This window comes from Canis lupus, chromosome 2 (genome assembly GCF_011100685.1).
Source record: "Canis lupus familiaris isolate Mischka breed German Shepherd chromosome 2, alternate assembly UU_Cfam_GSD_1.0, whole genome shotgun sequence".
Classification (NCBI taxonomy): domain Eukaryota; kingdom Metazoa; phylum Chordata; class Mammalia; order Carnivora; family Canidae; genus Canis; species Canis lupus.
Window position 1 is genome coordinate 66632425 of NC_049223.1, and position 26371 is coordinate 66658795.

At 35.0% G+C, this 26371-nt stretch overlaps 1 protein-coding gene across 3 annotated transcripts in view; it reads right to left on the reverse strand.

The window, feature by feature from the left end:
* The window catches only part of PHKB (phosphorylase kinase regulatory subunit beta), a 216254-nt gene that overhangs the window by 88852 nt on the left and 101031 nt on the right, over positions 1 to 26371 (reverse strand). For all 3 annotated transcript variants that reach the window (XM_038531132.1, XM_038531133.1, XM_038531131.1), the window contains exons 9-14: positions 20986 to 21049; positions 12249 to 12344; positions 10926 to 11123; positions 7071 to 7128; positions 6198 to 6275; positions 3695 to 3853 (exon numbers count right to left, since the gene is read on the reverse strand). In XM_038531132.1, coding sequence (XP_038387060.1) covers positions 3695 to 3853; positions 6198 to 6275; positions 7071 to 7128; positions 10926 to 11123; positions 12249 to 12344; positions 20986 to 21049 — 653 coding nt within the window. The remainder of the gene's footprint in view (positions 1 to 3694; positions 3854 to 6197; positions 6276 to 7070; positions 7129 to 10925; positions 11124 to 12248; positions 12345 to 20985; positions 21050 to 26371) is intronic.

The window sequence follows — 26371 nt, forward strand, 5'->3', positions numbered from 1 at the left end:
CATCAATGAATCCTTTAAAAAATAAAGAAACTGACAATCAAAGAAGTTAAGAAAATTCTTCAAGTCATATAAGTGGTAAGTAGTAGAAATTGTATTGAAATCCTGAACTGTCTAGTTCCTTAAGTTTATGATCCCAAAACTCTTCATCTTCCTGCCACAGTTGAAGAAAAACATGAAGAAAAAAAAGAAGAAACTAACAGAGAAGAAAGTGAAGGATAAAGATGATTATATCAGAGAAATAATCTATATCACATGGTTAGTTCCAAGTGTGCTGGCTGTTAATAATCATTTAAAATATAGTTTCTACTGGAAAATAGATTCTAAATAATGACTTACCAAAGAACATTAGACACCTAAGAAATTAATTTGGGAACTTTATATGTACATAGCATTTTGGATATTTTAAATTACTTCTATATCTATTTTATCACTTTAAAAACTTCCTAACCCTCCTAGAAAATTCAGTAACACTCATCTTGACAAGAAAAAAAAATCCTTGTGAAATTCAAGAAAATTTTCATTCATCTGACTGTTTTGGGAGTGTGTGTGTGTTGGAGGGAAAGTTGTAGTTAACTAAAATTGGTCAAAATGTTCAGGGCACCTGGGTTGCCCAGTTGGTTGAATGTCCAACTCTTGGTTTCAGCTCAGGTCATGATCTGATCTGATGGGTCATGAGATCAAGCCCGATATCAGGCTCTGTGCTCAGTGAGGGGTCTGCTTGCAGATTCTCTCTCTGCCACTCCTCCAACTTGTGCCCCCTTCTCTCTCTAAAATAAATAAATAAATCAACTGTTCAATATTTTCAAGTTTAATTAGAGAACATGCCTTGTTTTAAGTATTGATACTTATTATTAATGTTTTCAAAGTATCCATCCTAAAAAAATTCTTCTATCCACTTATCTTAAGTTCTATAATGCTCTAATCTTTAATGATTTGGGAATCTTATAGTGGTGCCTAAGTGAAGGTCATAATCTTGAATATATTAATTTTTTAAAGAAAAAAATACTGTAATAATTAACTATTTTCTAAGAATACACTGGGCAGTTCAGGCCTCAAGCCAGGAAATAGCATATTGAGTCTTTTTGCTCTAACAATGTAATAAAAGTCACATGGTTTTGTTGCATAATTATTCATTATTGTGTGTGTGTATATATATATGTATATATAAGAATATTTTGCTTATATATATGTATATAACTGACATATATATGTATATATAAATATACATATAAATATGTATATATAAATATACATATATATGTACATATAAAAGCTAAATATTCTCATTAGATTTCACTGGATAAAAAATTGACAGAATTAGTGAAAGTCATATATTATAGAATAATTTCAAAGATTTACTGTTCTATGATTTTCAGATAACTCCAATTAACTGCCCACAAAATGCTGTCAAGAAGATATCCAACCAAGCCTCCTTTAATGAATAAATAAGACTTTGTTAGTAAATGTGGTATCTGGAATCTAAATAACATCCACAGAAGTCTGATGTTCTTGGGATGAGTATACAATAGTTTAAGAGCAACTAAATGATTTAGTCTTCTGAGATTTTATTCATCTTAATCAGTGAGTCTGTTAACCAGATGACACACAGCTAGGTCAGAGAGCTAATGAATATGCAGCATCTCTTTTTTCAGTGGGAAAGAAAGCATGTGGTTTCATAGTTTGCAACACACCTTCTGTATGTTCTCTACTGCCTTTTTAGGAGCTCAGCAGGAAAAGAGAAATTGACTCTTTATAAAGTTTTTCTTCTTTTTGGTCATGAAACAGATAGGATGGCATCGTCTGGACTATTTTTTGTTCACACTCATCTTAACATACAGAAATGCTATCTACACTCAAAATCTGCCTATATTCAATACATTTATTTTAGAGTAAGGAAGGGCCAATGCTTTTTTACCGATTGATAACATTTTCAAACTTCTCCTTTTTAAAAGCCCAATTTGCTTATGTATAGTAAATTCTGCATTCCCAATTCATTAGCCTTCCCAATTTTATCCAGAGGCTTTGCTCAAATAGCACTCTTTCCAGCACTCAACCCTAGACTGGATATAGAGCAAAAAGCAGGATGATAAAGATTTAGATCTCAAATCCAATATCCATCCCAAGTTCTAGTTTTCAACATCAGAAAAATTTCATCATGTTCAATTGTAACAAATTTATATAGGAATTTATGATTCTGATGTTAAAATTCTTGTCCTTAGATCAGTTAACTACTCCTCTGCTACATGTTTTGTTTAGTTGTATCACCAGAAGGCTTCTTTGTATTCATGCTATTAAGATGGAAATAACATTCTAATCAGAGATAACCTTGCCCAACCTGGCTTGATTTTAAGAAAACTACTTCATGTATATATATTTTTTCTTTCGGAAAATCTAAAAGCAAAACCTGTACAAATAATATCAACTCCTTATCAAGAAGCTGTCCCTTTAAAAGATGAAAATTTTTCTACTGGTTCTTAAATTAGCATTAAGTATATATGGACTCAAAAAAGCAGTTAGAGGGGATCCCTGGGTGGCGCAGCGGTTTGGCGCCTGCCTTTGGCCCAGGGCGCGATCCTGGAGACCCGGGATCGAATCCCACATCGGGCTCCCGGTGCATGGAGCCTGCTTCTCCCTCTGCCTGTGTCTCTGCGCCTCTCTCTCTCTCTGTGACTATCATAAATAAATAAAAAATTAAAAAAAAAAAAAAAGCAGTTAGGAAACAAGCAAATTGAAAACTGCATTAAACTTAATTTTCTCTTCTTTGGTTAGCTTCTGTGTGCTCTTATATGTCATTTGTAAAAAGCTTGAATTGGAAATCTGAAATATTCTTCCCTAATGGAATGTAAAAAAAAGAAACTAAAGATGATTACTCTTACAACACAAACAATTTTAGCATTTATGCAATAATACTGGGAAAAACAAAGACAGTAACAATTCTTCACACAGTAAGCAGTTCTTCTAGTGCAGGTACACACAGTATTTATAATCAACCTGTTTCATAATTTGTTTGCCATTAAGGAATTGACTCTAATATGATAGTCTTTTTGATGTAAAAGCTAATAATATTTGAAATTTTAGTAAGCAATGATGCAGAAAATGCATAATAATGCTTTTGTGTGTGTGTTCATTAAATTAGCCTTTATCTCAATGTATCCAAAGAGTACTCATATTCAGCAGAAGTTTTAGGATACCCTGAAAATTCTTCAAAACAAAACAAAACAAAACAAAACAAAACAAAACAAAACACGAATAATGGTCCCATTAGGCCTCTAAGCTAACTGAGTAAATTGCCAATGTATATTTTTGGGAAAGAGGAAAACTTTGAGATGACCAATTCCTTTTGGCAACTGGTTTATTAAAGCTATGACCAAGCATAAAATCAGAATTTTTTTCACATTATATAAATGTAACTCAAAGTTCCCACAACCTCCTGTTAGAAACCTATCCACTAGGCTGAATGCAGCCCCTAAACGACCATAAAGGTACCCACACCTACTTGACATTCTTCCCAGAAACTGTCCATCGTCATTCAGAGAAAAAGACACATTATACTTTTACATACTAACAAACTCCCCCAAGACCTCTTAAACAGTATGAAACACCACCCAAATCCAAGAAAGATGTCAGCAAAAATATACTTATTTCTAACAGCTTGATACCAAGGGAAAAAATGTACCCAACCTTCTCCACTTACCCAGGAGTTTTGCAATGATATAAAGAGCTTGTCCCCAAAGAAAGAGTTTTCCATCACGGCCACAGTTGCTAGGAAATCGCTTTTGACTACCAGGGTTTCTTTTCTCATTTTCTACAAAATCAGCTGGCACATAATAGTACTTTGGTATGACAGGATAACCTACGGAGTTTAAAAATAAATATCTGAAATATAAAAAACAGTGTCCTCCCCAAGTTTTCCCTTCAAGATATTGCAATGTTAGAAAGCAGAGAGAGAGAGAGAGAGAGAAATAGAGAGAGAGAGAGAGAGAGAGGTTGTAAAGGAAGTAATAGATTTGATAGGCTACAGAAAATTGGATATATTGGCTTTCAGAAATTGCCAGTGAAAAACATGGAAAAAGCTCTTTGACTTTAAAACACTAATTTGACAGCATATGATATGCTTTAGCCAATAATGTGTACATAATCTCCTTTAACAACATTTAATTTTAACACCTTTAAATGAATCAATAAAAATACAGTATGCAAACATTTAGAGCCATAGAAGTTATCTCTAATAGGATTAGTCTGTAGAAGCATTACAAATGAGATACTGTGTAATCTCAAATGAAGAATTATAACCCTGAGCCATTGCTTAAAGCAAAGAAATCCCCATTTTAAACATTTAGCCCATTATCTACTATTCAATATCACTGAAGAGAAAAAAAAATCCATTGTCCCCTGTGACTAACTCATTTAAAACATTTCTTAAAGGGCATGTGTTGTGATGGGCCTGCCATATGTAAGTGATGAATCACTAAATTCTACTCCTGAAACCAATACTATACCTAATATATTAACTAACTTGAATTTAAGTAAAATCTTGGAAGAAAATAAATAAATATATACATTCCCTGATGGAAACTAAAATTTATTATTCAAAGACTAAAATCTGGGATCCCTGGGTGGCTCAGCGGTTGGGCGTCGGCCTTCAGCTCAGGGCATGATCTTGGAGGCCCAGGATCGAGTCCTGCATTGGGTTCCCTGCATGGAGCCTGCTTCTCTCTCTGCCTGTGTCTCTGCCTCTTTCTCTCTCTGTGTCTCTCATGAATAAATAAATAAAATATATTAAAAAAAAGACTAAAATCTTGGTGGATAACACAAAAGGAAAAAAGCCAATATTCTTGTAGAATGCTACAGAAGACTTTTTGCACTGTCAGCCCATAGTAAACTTATTTTTCCTAATAAATTCCACAGATATTCCTAAAATTTGCCTCCTTCATACATCAATCAACAGTTATATTTGTGTCTAAAACCAGTAATAAGGTCTATGGCACACAAAGAATACTCTGAACATCATTCTCTGAACATGATAAAGGTTAAACTGTGGTACACTAAACTACCCCCTCAATGCATCAAAGATCTACCACTGAATGCTAACAGATCTGATTCAAGGAATTTCAAATATTATATTCATTACAGCATACATTACATCATTTCTCATATTGGAAAACTGTTATTTGGAGCTGAAAATATAAATAACTGCTTTTAATAATTAATATTTATTTGGAATTCAATGTTTATCCACAAATGTTTCACTACTTTAATATTACAAGGATTTTAAAGGGTGGACACACATTATGAAGTTTTTACTTGAAAAGACTTGTGGAAAACCATAAAGAATATTACAAACATCACATGAGGAACAGGGCCCAGTGCCATAACTGCAAATTTGCATACCATGTCCATAAGACCATCCATTTTTTTACCCACCCACATCATGATTTTTCACTTTCAGATAAATATGTTTATAAAACTATTTACTCAAGAGAATATGTTCTTATTTATTAATACTTCCAATCCCCAAAGTATCTGGAGCTTCTTCTTTGTAATTTTTTGAGAATTAGTTTCTAGTCATACTGAAAAATTAGTTATCTTCTTTTATGGGCCCTGCTGGTGTTTAACTAAAACCAATATACTATACTCATAAGAGTCCTTTAGCTATTTCTATTATTAAACCCATCCTCAAAGGATGAGACGTTAGCAGAAGGCAGACATTCAAAATGATATACTAAAGGCCCAAGAAGCAACTCTAAAGAGGAGGCCAAAATGATCTTGGCAATGGTAGTACCTTTAGGCTAGGATAGAGTCTTTTAACGTAACCCTCTGTAGGGGGGCAGCATTCACCTGAACGTGGCATTTCTGATGATCTGGAGAAAAAGTGGTCACTCTACACAGAGTGGAGGAGTTTCATAGTAGATAGCAGGAAAAGAACCTGTGCCCACCTGGTAAACTATTTTGTAATTACTATAGCCATAACCCCCTAAAGTTTATTCTCCATCCTTGCATTGCTCAATGAACTCCTTTTATAAACACACATTTATAATAACAAATTAATACATTATTCTTTATAATTCATTGAAGGCTCAATTCACTTTTTACAATGTAATATAAATTGCTATATTTAAAAAGGAATCATTTATACATTTCAAAGCAACATTAAGAAAATATGAGGAAGAATTTCTTGAAAAACAATCCAACTATACCTTCTGTGGTATGATGAAGTACTGGAGTCAGAAGATCCTGATACTCCTTTACTTGTTGGGGATTGCCTCTAAAAACTCCTGAAATTTAAAATATAAAATCCAACAGCATTTGAGCTCAGTAAGTACCACAGAAAACTTAGAAAACTCTACTGGGGGCACCTGGGTGCTTCAGTCAGTTAAGCATTCAACTCTAGATTTCAGCTCAGGTCATGATCTCAGTGTTGTGAGATGGAGCCTGGTGGTTGGGCTCCATGCTGGGCGAGAAACCTGCTTAAGATTCTTTCCCTTCCTTTCTCTTTGTCCCTCCCTCTCCATTCTCTCCCTCTAAAAACAAAAAACAAAAAACTACTAGCCCAGTTATGTTTATTTTGGTAATTCTGTACATAAATACTATAAATAAAATTGAAAAAAGGTCATGCAAATATGTATGATATTATTCCAGGAAACTGATTTTATTTTATTTTATTTTTTTATTTTTTTATTTTTATTTTTTTTGGAAACTGATTTTAGAAGGACATGTTAGCATTTAGAACTGAAAATTGAATTTCAATAGAAATTTCTCAATTCTGAACTGTAAATGTTATATTCACAATGTCACAGATTATAATACCCATTATTACTATTCATAAAAAATTTTTCTTTGCAAATATGAAAATATATTTGTATCATTTCTTAAATTCTTCAAAGTGTTTTTTTAATTCTTTAAATGACTTAACATTCACTCCGAAAGCAGAAGAGCAGCATATAAAAATGCAGAGCAGTTAACATCACTGAAATGTAGTCTTTTGCTAGCTAGAAGGATCATATTTCATCCGCTTTTCTTTAAACCATTTATATTATATAGCTTAAATTTTAGGAGAAAAACTCACTTACCATCAATCATCATGTAAAGGAAAAATATGGGAAATTCACACTCAATGCCATCAAACAGCTAAAACAGAAAATAAAATATTAAAGATTTCAATGAAGTTAACTAGAACAATTATATTAGAACAATTATATTAATTAGAACAAATATGTTAATTACATTTATAGAATGATTGTTAGAACATTATAGTTAGGATATACATAGAAGATTTATATAGTAGTAACAAAACTGGACTAATGTAAGTAGTTTTGTTGTTCTTTTAAAAAATTCTTAGAACTCTTATTCAAAATCTCATTCATTTAATCCATCACACAGTGATCATTCATTCAATAAGTGTTTACTAAGTACTTAGTAATGCCTGGCATCAACTAGACAGAGGGCTATGGCGACAAAGAAAGAAAGAACCTGTCCTCAAGGGCTCCTAGCCTAATGGTGAGTCAGGCATGTAAATAAACAACTATAGTATTATATGAGATGTCTATACATAATACATCAGGAACATAAGAAGTGAAATACCTGAGTCTGCCCAGGGATTGGGAAGGGATAATAGGAAAGGAAATGCTTCAATTAAGGCTTGATGGATTTCTCTGGGGAGATGAGCTAAGGGAACTCCATGCAGAGAAAAGAATAGTACAAACTACTGATGCACAGGAGAACAAAGTTTGTTAAAGAAACTACCAGCAATTCAGTATTTTTGGAACAAGCAAGCAAGAAATCATGAAAGTTAATACCCAAGAGGTGGGCTGGGGCCAGGCTAGGCCAGGCCAGCCACATCAAGAAGGAGGTGGGAAATTATGTTAAAAGACTGAGACTTTGATCTAGAAGTGACAGGGAACAACTGGTGAATACTGAGTGGAAACAGATTTACTCATTAGATTTACTTACTAGTTGGTCAGCTGGCAGTATTGAACAGTTTTAGGGGCAAGAAATAAGGAGATCAGCTGGAAGGCTACTTGGAAGCAATCCAAAGAGAAAATATGATAGCCTAAACTGAGGTTTCTCCACTTCAGCACTATTGACATTTTGGGCAAATAATTCTTTGCTGTAGAGGCTGTTCTATGCAAAATAGAATTTTCAGTACCCTCTCTGGCCTCTACCTTCCAAATGTCAGTAGCACCCACTAAGTTGTGACAATGAAAAATGTCTGCTTGTCTCCTGGGTCATAAAATCATTTGCTTATGAATCATTAACCTAAACCAAGGAGTTAACAGAGAGGAAGGGACAGATGTTAAGATTTAAAGGAGATTAAATCTACTAGGCCTGGGGAATGACAAAGAAAGCTGAATGAGATGGAAAAGCCTAAAATGACCTTCAGGTTTGGGGCTTGAGCATAAGCAGACTGAAGGACATCCAAGTAAGGATGTTCAAAAGGCAGCTGGATACATGGCAACATACTCAGGGGATAAAGGAGATCTGAAGCTAAGAGTGATAGCTGAAGTTATGACTGCATGGATAGCATGAAAAGAGAATAGGACTAAGGATGAAACTCAGGAAAAGGGCAATTTTTTTTTTTTTTAAGATTTTATTTATTTATTCATGAAAGACACAGAGAGAGACAGGCAGAGGGAGAAGCAGGCTCCAGGCAGGGAGCCTGAGGTGGGACTCCATCCTGAGACCACAGATCACGCCCTGAGCCAGAGGCAGGTGCTCAACCGCTGAGCCACCCAGGTATCCCATAAAGGGCAAAGTTTAAGAAGTGGCAGAAGAAGAGCCTGAAAAGGAGACTAAGAAAGACAAAGAAGAGCATTAGGAAGAGAATGGGCCCAGAGAAAGTGGAGAATGTTCCAAGAAAGAAGACTCAGTTAAAACATTCAAATGCCAAGGAGAGAGGTTCGGTGAAACAAGATCAGAAAATCATCCACTACCCAGTTACCTAAACCCAGACACCAACACGGCTACTGGGAAGTGTTGAAGCAGAGCTGGAATATAATATGAAAGAGTGAGTAGGAGGCAAACAAGGAGACACACCAAGAACAGACTATATACTTTTCAGAAGTGTGGCTACAAAGACAGAGATGATTGGAGGTAGAGAGGAGTAAAGGTTTTTGTTTTTGTTTTAAATGATGAACATCACTATGTTTATGCTGAGGAAAAGAAGCTGATTGGAGTTGGGGGAGTACAAGACAGAAGGAAGGGAGAAGTGAGGAAGAGGAAGAGGAAAAAAAGAAAGAAGCAGAGGCAGACATGCTTCTATCAGAGAAGAAAACAAATAATAGTAATAACCCCAAGGAAGTAAAAGAGACCAGAAGGGGGTGTACATACGGGAGGATAGCCCTGGGATGAAGGGCAGACATCACCTTCTGTGAAACAAAGAGAGATGGAGGTAGGGATGGATGCAGGAGAGCTACAGTAGCAAAGTCAAATAGAAATGAAACCTATGAAGTAAGAAGTCACGTCTGGGAACTTGAATACAAATAGGAAAAAAGCTGGAAAAGCTTGTAAGGGGAGTTCCTGCAGAGTCACACAGCAGTAGGGACAACAGTGAGGACTGAACCAACACAGGTGTTCTGAAGCTGGGATGGCATCTGTCAGTACTGCTATGGCTGTCCATACTGGTGCTCAGCAGCAGGTACAGAGACAAAGAACCTCTACTTGACCGATCCAAAGCTGAAAATTTGCAAGGTGGTACGATTCAAATGTAAGTGCTATAAATCAGCTCAGGAAATGTATTAAATAGAGGAGAAATATCTGAAGGTGTTTAAGAGATAAATGGATCCTTTGACCATTTATAGACTGCTATAAATTACAGTTTCAAATATGTACACAATAATATGGCTCCTAATGCTTTCAGATGATAGTCAGTTATGAAATTAAAAAAAAAAGATAAATAGCTTGTCTAGTTGTCCAGCAAATCTAAGTGTGTATTAAATATTAAGAGTGGTATTTAACTGCCTAACAAGTTATAAGGTACAATGTTGCCTAAACATTTTCTATATACAGATTCATGGTCCCTTACCTATCTTCAAAGTTATGACCATGCTTACAAAAATATTTTTCAATCTACACCACTAAAGAAAAGTCTTCACCAATGTAGATGGATGCTTACCCTTTTTTGGGTGTTATAGTTTTCTGGACAGATTAAAAATAGCTAGAATAAACCTAGATAAAGTGGTATGTATGTGCATTTGAAATAAATGATTTAAAACTAAATATTTAGAGGACTATATTTCAAAGGGAAATGTCTAAGTAAAACAGAAAAAAGAGCATTTGCTTAAAAGATTGAAAGTTGAATCACAAATAAATATTTTCGGGCAGCCGTGGTGGCTCAGCGGTTTAGCGCTGCCTTCAGCCTAGGGCATGATCCTGGAGACCCAGGATCGAGTCCCACATCGGGCTCCCTGCATGGAGTCTGCTTCTCCCTCTGCCTGTGTCTCTGCCTCTCTCTCTCTCTGTCTCTCTCTCTCTGTCTCTCATGAATAAATAAATAAAATCTTAAAAAAAAACAATTAAGTATTTTCTATTATGTAAGGCAAATGATATGGAGCAAGTAGACAAAGTACTGAAAGTTCAGTTGAAAAATTATTCATCCAGTGAATCACCATGGCCCAATATGAGCAAATGGGCCTCACTAGCTAGTAAGGCTAACATTTACCAATAGCTTACTCCTGTGTCCAGAACCATTTGAATCACCTTTAAAGATATGTTAACTCATTTAATCCTCATACAAATTTCAATAACAGGACAAATAATAGTAGATACTATTACTATTTTAACAATGAAAAGTATTAAACATACTGAAGTTTATTAATTTGCCCAAGGCCAGAGAGTAAGTGGCAGTGCCAGAGTTCAAACCCAAGAAGTCTGTTTCCTGAATCAGTGCTTTTGACTCCTCTGTTATGATATGAAATATTTTTTGATACCTTAATTTCAGCTGGTTTGTAGTAGCGTCTGTTGGGATCTTCCAATGATGTTCTGTATCCATCTCTCAAGAAACGCTTAAATCCATATTTTCCTTTTAATTTTCTAACCACTTTATCAAGTGTTTGGCTAAACAAAGCTTCATCATCTAGGGCAAATGCTGGATAAGTGATGCAGGGTAGGAGGGCAGCATCTGTGTTCTGGGGGCAATAAGAAAAAAGAAGGGAATGTTAGTGTCTACAGGATAATGATCAGCACAGACCAAGGAGAATCAGGGAGATGAAAAGTCAGTAAGGTTATCTAACTGACAGTGAGACTGCTGTGCTCCAAGGGACAGACAGACATTTATATGACATAGTTTGATGAACCTAACAGAGGAGATAAAACTTTATCCATTGATAAGGAGTATTTTCAATATTCAACACGACTCAAACTCGAGGACATTAATAACAGCAATGTGCATGAATTTAACACAGATAATTACTACTTATAACTTAGTCTGTCATAACATTGGTTTACAATGGTGAAAACAGAAAACAATCTGAATGTCCAACAATTAGCTGAGTAAATTAGCAGCCATAAAAATTTATATTGTAGAAATGTTTATAGATATGGAAATATGTCCACACAGAATTAGACTATCAAGCATTATGAACAATATTCTTCCAGTTTTGTAAAACAAAAATGTTACATATGTATATAAAAATATGTGGAAACATATAAACCCAAATGTTGCCACCCTAAAACTACTGAGTGGTGAAATAATGAGTGGATATTCTATTATTATTTGCTTATTTGTGGGTTCTGTTTTTTTCTAAATCATGATCTTGTATTATTTCTTTAAATCATACTCTTTAAATAATTAAATTATTTTATTTGGGGTATTTTCTAAGAATAGACCCACAAATAACCCCTAGAAAAATCTGTAATCCGGTACTACAGGCATATACAAGTTTGAAAGTGAGTTACATGAGAATAAAGAAATAAAGCAGGTAATTTTATTTAAAAGAAATATAAATCATGAAAAATACTTTTCTAATACTCTATGACTAAAAATTTCATTTTGGTATAATGTTGCTACTCTCTACCCCACCCTCAAAAAAAAGGTCTAGTTTTCTATAGTTCTACAAAAGACCCAAGGACAAAGTAGCTTTGTCCACAGTTCTGCTCACTTCCTGAACTAAGCCTCCACAGGATGGTGGAGCGAGAGGCAACATTTATTTTCTCTTTTCATCTCTTCTGGCAATCTGTAACATTTTAAGCACTTTCTTGGGAAAGCAATCATAAATAGTAGTACATATTAATTTATTATAAATATATCTCACATGAGATCTTGATTCTCTGGGTAACAGTGAACACAAAGTTTGCCTATTGCGATTGTGAGCATCGAGATCCACAAATATAACCGACCAAGAACAGCCCTGGAACGAGAAAGAAAAACACATTTCCTGAATCAAGAAAAAAGAAATTATAGAATGCTGGACATTTTGGCTGTAAGAAATTTCACAAAAATATTAACATTGGTTACATTTGAGAGTGGCATTACAGAAGATTTTAATTTTCTTTTTTATATTTCCAGTATTCCTCAAATTTCTTGCAATAAACATTAATTTTATAATTAAAAGAAATAAATATTATTTTTGCAATTTCCCTATTTCTCCTTAGTCATCTTACAATTCAAAATGTAGTGATTAAAAGATAACTAATCAATTAAGGATATTTGGTTTAATAAAGATAAAAATAGTTTAGCTAGTATTTTGGCAAGGAATAAAGCAAGAATTAGGATGCACAAAATCTGAATTATACAGTCCTAAAAAGAACTGTGATTATATGATCAAACTATACAAATTTAGATACAATCTAGAATTAAAGCTGTAAAGAACTACTTGATTAAAATATGAAGATAGGGGCAGCCCTGGTGGCTCAGTGGTTTAGTGCCACCTAAAGCCCAGGGTGGGATCCTGGAAACCCAGGATCAAGTCTCATGTCGGGCTCCCTGCATGGAGCCTGCTTCTCCCTCTGCCTGTGTCTCTGCCTCTCTCTCTGTGTGTCTCTCATGAATAAATAAATAAAAATCTTTTAAGGAAAAAATGAGATAGAAGCATCTCTAATAATAATAATGCACATAATGCTAGCTAATATTCATGAGGTCAAGCACTGCTCTTCATGCTTCACATGGATCACTTAATCCCCAATACGTAGATATTATTATCTCCATTTTAATGAAGAGGATTCTAACTCCTAGTTTAACAGAGCAAGGGTTCAAAAATCAGGTCTTTGACATAGAACCTCACATCATAACCACTGAGTTGTACAACTTACCACATTAAAAAATATCTTTCACATAAGAACTAAAAACTTAAAAAGATAGGTGTAAAAAAATGGCAATTGGTCTGATAACAAAATTTTTAAAAATTTACTATATAGCCATTAGTACTTTCCATATCCGAGAGCATAGTCATAAGTAAACATGGCTTTGTTCTTTAACTGGGAAGCTAAATATTTTGAAAACATAAGAGATGAAATTGGAATACAAAGACTACTTCCATAATAAGAGAACACTCAGAAAAATACATGGAGAAAGGAAAAAGAGAACTCTTATAACTTTCATGTTACTTTAATATTACCCTCTAAGTCTCATCCAAACTTACACCAACTTCAAAGATGTATTTAACCCTGAAACTAAAATACCTTGAATCAATCAATCACCTAAACTGACATTCCAAATCTAGTACTAGTAGGCCCCACCTCCAAATATTAGACTCATTATATGTATATTTTTCCTGTTAACCTGTTCATACATGAATATTAGCTCATGAAATAAAATAATTTTTCTATCATGGTATCATTTCTTAAATCTCTATTAACTGATCATAAATAAAAATGAGTGAAGCTACCTCTGAACAACGAGATTAATGCTAAAGTGTCCTTCCTACGATTTGAAAGTCTCAACTCCTCATTTCCAGCCATAAATCTGAGCCCAACAAAAGCTTGACACAGTAGCTGCCATTGTCAAGAGTCAAATGCTCTATCCTTTGAGAAAAATAAACAAGATAGGACCTGATCTCCTCTCTCAAGGAACTGACCCAGGTGATATATAGTCCCTAAATAAGATGAATAACAAGCAAAACAAAAAGACTGCACATAGCAATACCCAGCTACATACCAAATGATTAGCTTAGATGAAAGAATACTAATGATAATAAACTTCTTAAGTTAATAGGAGAAAAACAATAGGGCACTTGGGGACTTTCTGGAGAAGGTAAACTAAGTTATGAATTTTGGGGGAGAGGGGGGCAAATAGGGTGATTAGAATAAGGCAGCAGAGAAATAAATGGGTATGAGATGTTGGGAATCTCTGAGTATAGAAAATCAGACTCACGGTTTATCCTTAGGCTGATAATTAATAAAGTTAACTGCATGTCAAATCAGTCTGCCTTGAATTGAATTTTTAAAAGATACAATCTAAGTAGAGAAATAACAAAGTGAAACGGCAAATTTGGCAATTCCTGACATTACCTAATTAATATAAACAGCCAACTTCTATTTTCTGGCCAAAATAAATGGCTTGTTTACCTAAATTCAAAGTATTTGTTCAGGTCTCTTCCTTTGCCAGCTTCTAACAAATATACCCAAAAGGAAAAATAATCTCATAATGTTACCATATTTTAACACTGAGATAAAGATCAAAAGTTAGTTAACTGTATTGTTTGGGCAATCTCTTGAAAAATACACCATGCTTTAGGTATATAACCCATATTTACAGGAGAATAAAATTCATCCAAAGCCATGGGCCACTATTCCTAATCAGAAGCAACTTTTTCTAAAAGTCATCAAGGAAAACTTACATATGGAATTAATTATCACCTTCTTTAAATGATCAGACACATTAATTTTAGGACTGTAAATTTCAAAGGAAGCTACATATGTCTCCATTGCTTTGAACACTTTTCATAATATGAGCAATCTCTCCAGTCATCACCTTTTACCTTCTGACCTCAGCTCATCTGTTAGTATCTTGATTTCTCCAATTAAAGGCACAAATATGAAAGGATGTTTTATATGTATATATCACTGTAAATTAACTGATTAGCTTTGGATATTTTATTTTCATCTTCCATTTCTGAAATCATCACAACTCTGTCATAATAGCCCAACTCCAGTTAAAGACTATATTTTAAGAGTGGTAGATCAAACTTTAACCCCCAAATTGAGTTTCTGTAATTGTGTCCTAGTAAATACACTAGAATTTGATTCAACCTGACTACTGTCTTGGGGACTTCAGTTTCAGTGGTGGGTAAGAGCTGCAATGACCCATCTACCCCAGGCTTCATGCCCACAACAAATCTTTCTGAGATAGTAGCAAGGGAGACATCTATGACCATTAGGTACTGCTGATCTCTTTAATTTCAATTCAAAGTGAAATTATTTGATGGATTGTCTGGGTCTTTCTTTTCCCCATTAATCACTTCTCTGAACCTGAGCTATTGGCTTGCTGTCCTCATCTATCAGCAAAGAATCAAACAATGAAACTGGTCAGTATATCTACTATATATGATACCTTCTCTATTCTCAGGATAAAACCACACCACTCTGATGAAACCATATTCCTCCTAGCTCAGCAACAGGCTGTCTCTTAGCTTTGTGGCAGATCCTGGAACGTTGTATTCTTACAGAAAGGATATTTACTGTTGGGCATTACCCCTCTGCACCATGGCTATGGGTGGCAACAGGTGTGTAAATATCCAACTTTTACAAATTGTCAAATAGCCTCCAGTAGCTCCTCCCACAAACCATGCTTCTTTCTTTACAGAAGATCCTACTCACATAAAGGATGTGAGTTTTTCAAACTACAGAAAGAGATGAACCTAAGGGTTCTCAGGTTTCAGAAGAGCAGAGCTAAGACTCAGACCCAGGGGACAGCCTGGGTGGCTCAGTGGTTTAGCGCCGCCTTCAGCTGAGGGCGAGATCCTGGAGACCCAGGAAACCCAGAATTGAGTCCCATGTCAGGCTCCCTGCATGGAGCCTGCTTCTCCCTCTGCCTGTGTCTTTGCCTCTCTCCCTCTCTCTCTCTCTCTCTGTTTCTCATGAATAAATAAATAAAATCTTAAAAGAAAAAAAAGACTCAGATCCAGGAATCACAAAGCTTATGCTAACAATGTCGATGACACTTTGCTGAGTGTAAATTATGATTTACTTAAACATTACTTCTAATAATAATATTTCTATATATTGTCACAGAATATTGACAATATATAGAAATTTATATTTATACAGAATATATATTGAAACCATGATCAATATATAACTGTCACACTGAGGCTTATATGAGTTATTTTTCTAAATGCTACAAATTAGCCTTTTTTATAAACTTCTCAGTAAAGAAATTAAGCCATTTTATCATATTTTCTTCTTAGTCTCTCACAAAGGAAAATAAATTTTGAAAATAGTTTCAGAGTAAGTATTTAAGTAATGGGTTTTCTTCCTGAATAATAAAATAAGTTTAATATTAAAAAAAAAAAAGGAAGTAGAAACACATGCTAGTCATAATGAAAGCTAAAAATTTTTTCCACCCAATAATTTCCATAAAAATAAAAACATTTGTCATATACAGTACACAAAGGGTAAAATGCAAGTCTTTGCATTGTTCGGTGAGTTGATACCTCCTTCAGAAGTTCAATAAAATGGGGATGGGGTGAGTGACAGGCACTAAGGAGGGCACTTGATAGGATGAGCACTGGGTGTTACGCTATATGTTGGCAAACTGAATTTAAATAAAAAATTTAAAAAAATAATTAAGGAGAAAATGGTGTGGTCAAAGGTATGAACTCTCCATTATAAAATAAATCTTGGGGCTATAATGTACTGCATGGTGACTATAGTTAATAATACTGTATTTGTATATTTGAGTGTTGCTAAAGGGAATAGATCTTAAAAGTTCCCATCACAAGAAAAAAAAAACTCTAACTATATATGGATGTTAATTAGACTTAATGTGGTGATCACTTTGCAATATATACAAATATCCAGTCATTGTCATACATCTGAATGTTATATATCAATTCTATCTCAATAAAAATTTTAATTTCATTCAAAAAAAAAAGAAGAAAATGCCTTAAGAGTTTCTCAAGAAAAAGCACAGCTGGGATGCCTGGGTGGCTCAGCAGTTAAGCATCTGCCTTCGGCTCAGGGCGTGATCCCAGGGCCCTGGGATCGAATTCGGCATCTGGCTCTCGGCATGGAGCCTGCTTCTCCTTCTGCCTATGTCTCTGCCTCTCTCATGAATAAATAAATAAATCTTAAAGAAAAAAAAAAGAAAAGAAAAAGTACATCTGTCACCTCTAAAGGTGGAAAGCATTCAAGATTCAAGATTTCCTGTACTAATAGCTGATATTCCAGATTCATTACCAAGTGGCTTTGGTTTAATTCCTGGTTTTGCCTCTGTTTCATGACCTGTGAAAAGTCATCTCAACTCTCTGACCATTCATTTTGAGAGAAGGACCCTTCTAACTCCAAAGATCTATGACTCTCTGAGTTGCCACCAACAGGAGAAGCATTTTTGGAAAGCTCTAAATTAATTTAAAGAAGTCTTTAAAACACTTGAGCAGGTCTTCCAAAACACTGTACCAACAATATTAGAAATAACTGATAATATTAATGATAATACCCATGTGACCTGAAATCCCTCAAGTCTTGAAGAGGTTTCTTTGGGTTTTCATCTGAACATTTCTTTTTTATATTAGTTCTTTTTCTAGCTGCTCACCTTTAATGAGACCACAACTCTTTTAAGTACATGAAGCAATATTATAAGATGATTAAACACTAAAAAAAAAAAAAATCACATGCACTTTTAAATGTGCTACTGTTTAGCAGGTACCTCTTTTTAAACTGTTCTAGTGGTGGGAATTTGCAAAACTAGGATTCTCTCTGATATTATAAAAAAAAAAAGGAAGACAAAGAGGGGTTCTACTTGCAATAGGTAACATCTGTGTGGCTACAGGAATAAGACATTATTTGTCTAAATTCTATCTGAAATAATCAAGGAATAGTCAAGTCAGTGAAATTTGGTGTATAGCTCAGCTGGAAACAGACACAAGCTAAACAAGGTCAAGAATGAACTCTGCTTAGAGCAGTTGTTCTCATCCTTGGCTGCACATTAGAATTCCCAGGCAGTACATGAAAACTTCAACATCAAGGTCTCCCCCAGACCAATTCAATCAGAATCTCTAGGGGTAGAATCCAGCCATCATTATTGTTCTTTAAGTTCTTCAAATAATTCCAATGTGTAGCCAAGATTAGAAATTATGGCTGGGTAACAATATTGGCAGTATATTTGTAATTAAAAATCAGAATGTATAAAAAAGCAATTCAGTGCTTTTAGAGTTCTGGCTAAGAGATTTATGAGAGCTTCTTGGGAAGAGCCGACTAAAGGCAGAGCCCTGAGAGACAGGCAGTTGGGAAAAGTGCCATTCCATGTGTGGGTATGTAAGTAGGTGGAGCAGGTATATACCAGATACATAAGCTGCATATGTTAATGTTCAAGTACATCAAAGGAGATGACACAGTTGCAAAAAAGAGCTGACCACCACTTAAGAACATCCAACCTAAACACACAGAACTGCACACGGCCACTATTTGGTAGGCCATGGAGAACAGAAGAGCAAGACCTGCATTTTTCTAGACTGTTACTGTAACACTACTAGTTTAGTCCATGACTCTTCTCTATCTCCTTGAGATACTCTCTAGAGGTTTTTCAGTCCAATCCCTTCATTTCCTTTCTTTAGGATTATCAGTATTACCAAAAATTCATTAATAGCAACAAGAGATAACACCTAATGAGGGTTTAATCTTGGCCAAGCACTATGCTAATTGTTTTTAATTGTAGGAAAACCTTCTCAGTTAGGTCCTAGTATCATTATGTCTACCTTTTTAGAACAAAGAAGCTGAGACATAGGTAAACAGCCAAAGTTACAGAGCTCACTGGTGGGAGTACAGAGCATACAGTGATTCTGTTTCCTGACTCCGAAAACAATGTAACAATGTCATTTCTTTATGCCATATTACTCTTCCCTTTCATCCTATCTACCTCTATTTATCTGTCTATCTCTATTTATTATATATATATTCTCTACATATTTGTATTTACACACACACATTCATACATATGTACACATTTAAATGAATGTATGGAGTAAGGAAGGGGTAAAAGGAAATGAAAAGCACTGGGGAAGCCCAGGTGGCTCAGCAGTTTAGTGCTGCCTTCAGCCTAGGTGTGATCCTGGAGACCTGGGATCGAGTCCCACATCAGGCTCCCTGCATGGAGCCTGCTTCTCCCTTTGCCTGTGTCTCTGCCTCTCTCTCTCTCTCTGTCTCTTGTGAATAAATAGAAAAACCTTAAAAAAAAAAAAAAAAAAGAAAAGCATTGAAAGATACATGTGGGACTTCCATAAGTATGGTGACACTTCGAGAGAGACGGAAATGTTGATACAAGCTAAGGGATTAGTGCTAGAGGAACTGAGAATCTCAAGGAGAGGTATAGTATTAATACTCATGATTTTCAATACGTTCATAACACCCCTCTATCCCCACAAGCTCTGATCCCTCCATTTCTCCAGCCACAGGTCTTGAGAGAGGAAAAACGGTATGGGAGTGGGTGATTGAGAGTCACCTCTTGGGAACCAGAATGAATTGCTGCTCCCCTCTTCCCAATCTTTTCATGTCTGTGCTCATTCTTCATTCTTCATGTCCTGGATATAACCAGAAGCCATCCTCCAGAGGAAATCGGAGTGAGAGGAAAAGACAGTTTGTATATATAGGGAGGAGAAAAGAGGCAGTTTGCTACCATACTCCAACTTGAAATATTCTTAAATTCAAGGCTTGAGGTGCATAGTATTATAACTGCCAAAACAGAAACCAAGTCACATTTTGCACGTCTGCGTTAAGTTCCTAAAATGTATCTGCACTGACTTAGCATTTTAATAGCTTAGGGTTAATTATAGTATCAGTTGGAAACTTCCTTTACCCTCTCATCTTAGAAATCTACAAAAATTGCTAAAGAAAATTAGTCTAGGGGCAGGTCTGATGGCTTAGCGATTTAGCGCCACCTTCAGCCCAGGGTGTGATCCTGGAGACCTGGGATTGAGTCCCACGTCAGGCTCCCTGCATGGAGCCTGCTTCTCCCTTTGCCTGTGTATCTGCCTCTCTCTCTCTGTATCTATCTCTCATGAATAAATAAAATCTTAAAAAAAAAAAAAGAAAAGAAAAGAAAATTAGTCTACTCCTTGATTCAGAAAAGTAACCTGTATTCTTACATAGTATTGCCTTTCATTGACAACTCAGTTCATGGTCACTTGGGTAGTTCAATGATTAGGTACAGAGAAACTGGTTAAACAAATCATGAAAATTTAGGGCAACCCTCAGAGTTTCCTTTTAATCCCAAAGAAAATGAGATTTAGACATAAAATTACAGCCAGCTGAGGGTTAAACTAGGATCAAAGATTCCAATTCTTTGGCTCCACACATTACACAAATTCCCCTCAGCATAAGATATATATTGATACACATTAAATTAAAATCAACATGGGAACTGACATAGAATATAAGTGGTTTATAACGTGAGGAATATTTAAAAACGTGAAAACTGGGGGTGCTTGGCTGGCTAAGTCAGTAGAGCATGTGACTCTTGATCTTGGGATTGTGGGTTCAAGTCCCATGTTGGGCACAGAACTTACTTTAAAAAAAGGAAAAAGAGAAATAAAAATTTGAAAGCTCAAGAAGAGACTTGAGGGAAAAATTATTAAACAAAGAAAATGAGAATTCTTTATCAAAGGATATTTTTAAATTAAGCAATATTTTTAGTTAGAAAAATATAATTTAACTAGCAAATCACATTCAAAGGAAAGGATGTTCAACCATGAGTTTGCTACATGAATTTCAGGCAATTCTTTGATCATAAGAAATGACTTGGTAAATCAATGGCCAAATTAATTAATCATGTAATTCAATAAAATAATCAAAGTTTGTTGTTAATATTCCTGTTTTTTGTTTTGTTTTGTTTTTTACCTGGTTGCCAAAGAGGTTGAATCCATTAATCGCTTCTAGTGCTGCTTTTGCTAAGCCAACAGAGCTAAAAGAGAAAAGAAATACTTTAGAATTCTGATGTCTGGCTACAAAATAAGAACCATTATCTAATGAATATTCACAAGCAAGTTTCTTTATTAACACTTATAACAACTTCCAGGAGAAAAATAATGTCTAAGAGACTTTAATCTGACATTTCACTATTTTAATTTTTCTTTTTTATGGTTAGTGATCTTATGGGAAAAATATTTCTAAGTTCACCTTGATCTAGATAAATGGTCATACTATTGATGGGAGTAGTTTTAATCCCAGTATCATTTATATTCACTAACTCTAGGGGAAAAAAAAGATGAACTTTAGAGGAAGGTGTATTATGATGAAATGTACTCAATAATAACCAGGTTGGGCATCATTAGTTCAGATCAATTTAACAGAGCTTTCCTGGCATCAATACTGAGCCTTAAAAAAGATCTTGCGTGTCATATACTTACTAGAGCTTAATATACCCATTCAAACATTCTTTGCTTAGTGTCCAATAAAATAGGCATTATTTTATTACTCAAAGAACAAATGATCACCACACATCTCATTTTTTGTCATATTCTTCTTTGCATAAAATGTGTATCCCTTTGGCCTCTAAAATGCCATATTATAATAGTGCTGAAAAATGGGAAGATCCTAATTTCATTAAGTGTGGCATTGTCATCTTATAAATATCAACCTTTAAATATTTTAGATCAAGTATCTAGTTTATTTTACTTATATTTTTTTATTTAAAGCAACTGCATATGCCATTAATATTTTCAAAAATAATGGTCTATCATCATCTAAGCGTTTCTTTAAAGCAGTGATATGTACGTAAGTATGGTCCCCAGAGCAGCAGCATTCCTGGGAACTTATTAGAAATGCCAGTTCTCACTTCTCTCTGTGAGTGGGATCCAACAATCAATGTTAAGAAGCCCTCTAGGTGCTTGAATGTGCTTTAAATTTGAGAATCATTGTTCTAAGCTGTTCATATCATCATGATCCACATTTTCTATGGGTTGTTTACATGAAATGTTCTTAAGTAAGCACTACTTTTATTACAGGATAGGGAAACTTACTTTGGAAGAAGAGAAAGAGGTGGGAAACTTATTTTGAAATACATGGATGGAAAGGTGGAACAGACGTAACTTTCCCTAATTCTTCTCACTAAATATGACTAAAAACCTTGGACACTATGTAAGCAAACATAAAAAGCTCAGACAATGGAATAAGGAATAAGGCAGACTGGCTTCAAGAACCTCGAGATTCCAGGAACAACACTGTGGTAAATACTCTAAGTTTCCTTTTTGCCTCAAATGCAACAGACTTAAAGAAGCCAACAAGTAGGAAGTGCCAGTAGGTGCATACAAAAAAACCTCAACAAAAGCCTGACAAAGGACCAGGAAAAGGGTAGCAAAACAGAAAACATTTAGACAATAACCATTCAGAAAAAAAACTGTGGCCTTACCCCAACTTAGTCCTATAAAGGCTGAGTGGGAAACCCAAACTTCTACATACCAGAGTCTATAATGAGGAACCACATCCATTTATCAATCCTCTCAATAGTGATGCTATCAAGAAAGTCCAAAGAGGAAGCCAAGACTTTTCATTCCCAATGGGTAGTAAGAAGTCTCCCTTCCTCATACTGTGAAAATCATACAAAGAGCCTAGATTTCCACCCCTACCCATCATTAATGAAATGAACCTCCCTATCCTGCTGTGACGGCACCAGAAGAGGTCCAATGGAGAGAGTCAGTACTTTCACTAATGCCCAGCTGTAAGGAGACTTATACCCTTTTCCTATCATGTAAGTGGAAGCCAATTGGGAATAAGTAATGAAGCATTCCTATCCTTTCCATCTGGGGAAGTATCAGTGTAGGCCTACTGGGGAGCTATACCTCCCACCTAGCCCAGAAGTAATGAGGAATCCCCATCTTGGGTATCAACAAAAAAATCTGGCAATACATTCTCACCTGGCAATAATACAGTGATGTTTCTGTCCCCTTTCCCTACCAGGGTGGTATAAAAAAAATACAGCTAAAGTAAGAGGTTAAAAAAAGGCTCAGGGTCCTATAACACCCGAATGTTCATGTCTCAATAAAAAAAAAAAAAAAAAAAAAAATCACTCATCATATCTAAAAACAGAAAGATTTCAAACTGAAAGAAAAAGACAATCAATTAATGGTAATATTGTGATGAAAAAGATGTTAGAATTATGGGACAAAATTTTAAAGCAGCCATGATAAAATGATTCATTGAACAATTATGAATATGAGTGAAAAAAATGAAAAGATAGAAAGCCTCAGCTAAGACACAGTCTCAGCAAAACTGTTAGAATTGAAAAATAAAATAATCAAAGAAAAACAAACTCAGTAAACAGGACTGATGGTAAAATAGAGAAGATAGAAGAAAAATAACTAAATTAGAAGATAAAACAATAGAAATAATCCAATCTGAACAAAAGAGAGAAAACAAAACTGAAAAAAAAAAAAATGAAGAGAGCCTCAGGGACCCGTGGGACATCTAACATTCATGTCATTGAACTCCCTGAAAGACAGGAGAAAAAGGGCAGGGCTAAAACAAGTACTTGAAATGATGGCAGAAAACTTCAGCAAAAGACAAAAGTTACAGATTCAAACAGCTAACTCAAACAGAATAAAAAATATTCATGCTAGGACACATTGTAAATTTTGAAAACACAAAGTAAAAATCTTAAGGGATACTGGCTGACTTGGTCAAATGAGCAACCCTTAATCTCAGGGTTGTTGAGTTTGAGCCCCAGAGTGGGTGTGGAGATTACTTAAAAATAAAAAATCTGGGGATCACTGGGTGGCTCAGCGGTTTAGTGCCTGCCTTCGGCCTAGGGCCTGATCCTGGAGTCCTGGGATCGAGTCCCACATCAGGCTCCTGCATGGAGCCTGCTTTTCCCTCTGCCTGTGTCTCTGCCTCTCTCTGTGTGTCCCTCATAAATAACTAAATAAATAAATCTTTAAAAAAATAAAATCTTGAAAATAGCCAGAGAAAATACCTTACCTATAGGAGGAAAAACAACTGAACTATAGCAACTTCTTTATCAGAAACCATGAAAGCTAAAAAAATGTGGCACAAAACTTTTCAAGCACTAAAAGAAAAGAACTATCAACCCAGAATCTTATACCAGTAAATACATCCTTTTATCTATTTATCTATCTGTCTGAGTGAGACATTCTCAGATAAAACAAAGAGATCTGTCACCAGCAGAACTACTCTAAAAGTGTGACTAAAATAAGTTCTCAAAACAGAAAGGAAATGATAGAAAGAGGCAAAGAAAACAATAACCTTGGAACAATCAAAAAGGAAAAAAGAATATGGTAAGCAAAAATATGGGTAAATACAACAGGCTTTTCTTCTCCTCTTAATGTGTGATAGTTACAGCAAAAGTAAAACTGCGTGGTTCTAAATGTATGGGGAGGAAATGTTTAAGATAATTATATCACAGATGGGCAAGGGTAATTCTATATTTCCCTCCAACTGGTACAATGATGACATCAAAAAGCTGAGTTATTATGTATAAATAATGTAATAACTACAGCAACCACTAAAAAGCTACACAAAAAGATACATTCAAATCCAATACACATAAATCAAAATGGAATTCTAAAACATGTTCAAGAATCCGCAGGAAGGTAGGAAAAGAACAATAGAGAAATGAAAAACAGAATAAACACAAAATAAAACGATAGACTCAACCTCAAACATATCAATAATTACATTAACTGTATCAATTAAAGGAAAGATTGGCAGAACTGATCTAAAAATACAACCCGGGGTGTCTGGATGGCTCAGTTAAATGTCTGCCTTCAGCTCAGGGTCCTGGGATCGAGCCCTTCCTCAGGCTCCCTTCTCAGTGGGAAGTCTGCTTCTCCCTCTCACTTTTGTCTCTACCCCAGCCTGTGCTCACTCATGCACTCTCTCTCTCTCTCTCAAATAAATAAAACCTTAAAAAAAAAAAGAATAGAAAAACCAAAAATAACTGTCACCCAATTATACATCGTCTATAAGAAACTCACTTCAAATGTAACAATATAGGCAGACTGAAAGTAAAAGGATAAAAAAAGAAATATTATGCAAACATTAATTTTAAAAAAAGCAAGAGTGACTATATTAGTATCAGATTAAGTAGACAGTAGAGCAAAATTACTGGGGGCACAGAGGGATATTATATAATGCTGAAAAGATCAATTTACCAAGAAGACAGAACAATCTTAAATGTGCATGCACCAAATAAAAGAGCTACACAATATGTGAAGCAAAATCGATAGAACTAAAAGGACAAATAGACAAAACCACAATTATAGTTGAGACTTAACACTCCCTTCTCAACAATTAGTAGAACTAGACATAAAATAAGCAAGGACACAGAAGAACCATTAGCCAACACAATCTAATGCATATTTTTATAACACTCTTGATACAAACTGAATTATGTCCCCCAAATATACATACATTGAAGCCCCAACCTCCAGTTTCATATATTTGAAAATGAGTCCTTTAGAAGGTAATCTGGTTTAGATTACGTTATTACAGTGTGGCCTTCATAACATTAGTGTCACTATAAGAAGAGATACTAGAGATCTTGCTTTCTCTTTCTCTCTCTGCCCTGAGAGGACAGTATAAGAAGGTGACTATCTGCCAACCAGGAAGACAGTCTTCACCAGAGAATCAAATTGGCTGGCACTTTGGTCTTGCTCTTGGACTTTCTAGCCTCTAGAACTGTAAGAAATAAATTCCTAGTATTTAAGCTACCCACTCTGTGGTATTTTATGATAGCCCAAGCTAATAAAAACCTACATAAGAGTACATTTTTTTTGCAAGTGCCAACCAACAGATACCAAGATAGATCATATCTTAGCCATAAATAAAACCTTAAAAATATAAAACAACTGAAACCTTAATATGTTCTCTGACTACAATGACATCAAACTAGAATCAACAACATAAAGACCTTAGGAAAATCTACCAACATTTCTAAACAGAATACAATTCACATGGGTCAAAGAAGTCTTAAGTGAAATTAAAAAAATACTCAACATTCATTTCAACATGAAAATGAAAATATAACATCAAAATTTGTGTAGCACAGATAAAGCAATGCTAAAAGGGAAATGTATAACATTAAATGCATACCCTAGAAAAAAGAGAAAAAAGCCTCAAATCAATTATCTAAGCTTCAACATAACCTGGAAAAAGAGCCAAATAAACCTAAAGCAAACAGAAAAATATATATAGGTAAGAGCAGAAATCAATGACATTAAAAACAAAAATAATAGAAAAAAATCAATGAAACAACTGATTCTTTGAAAAG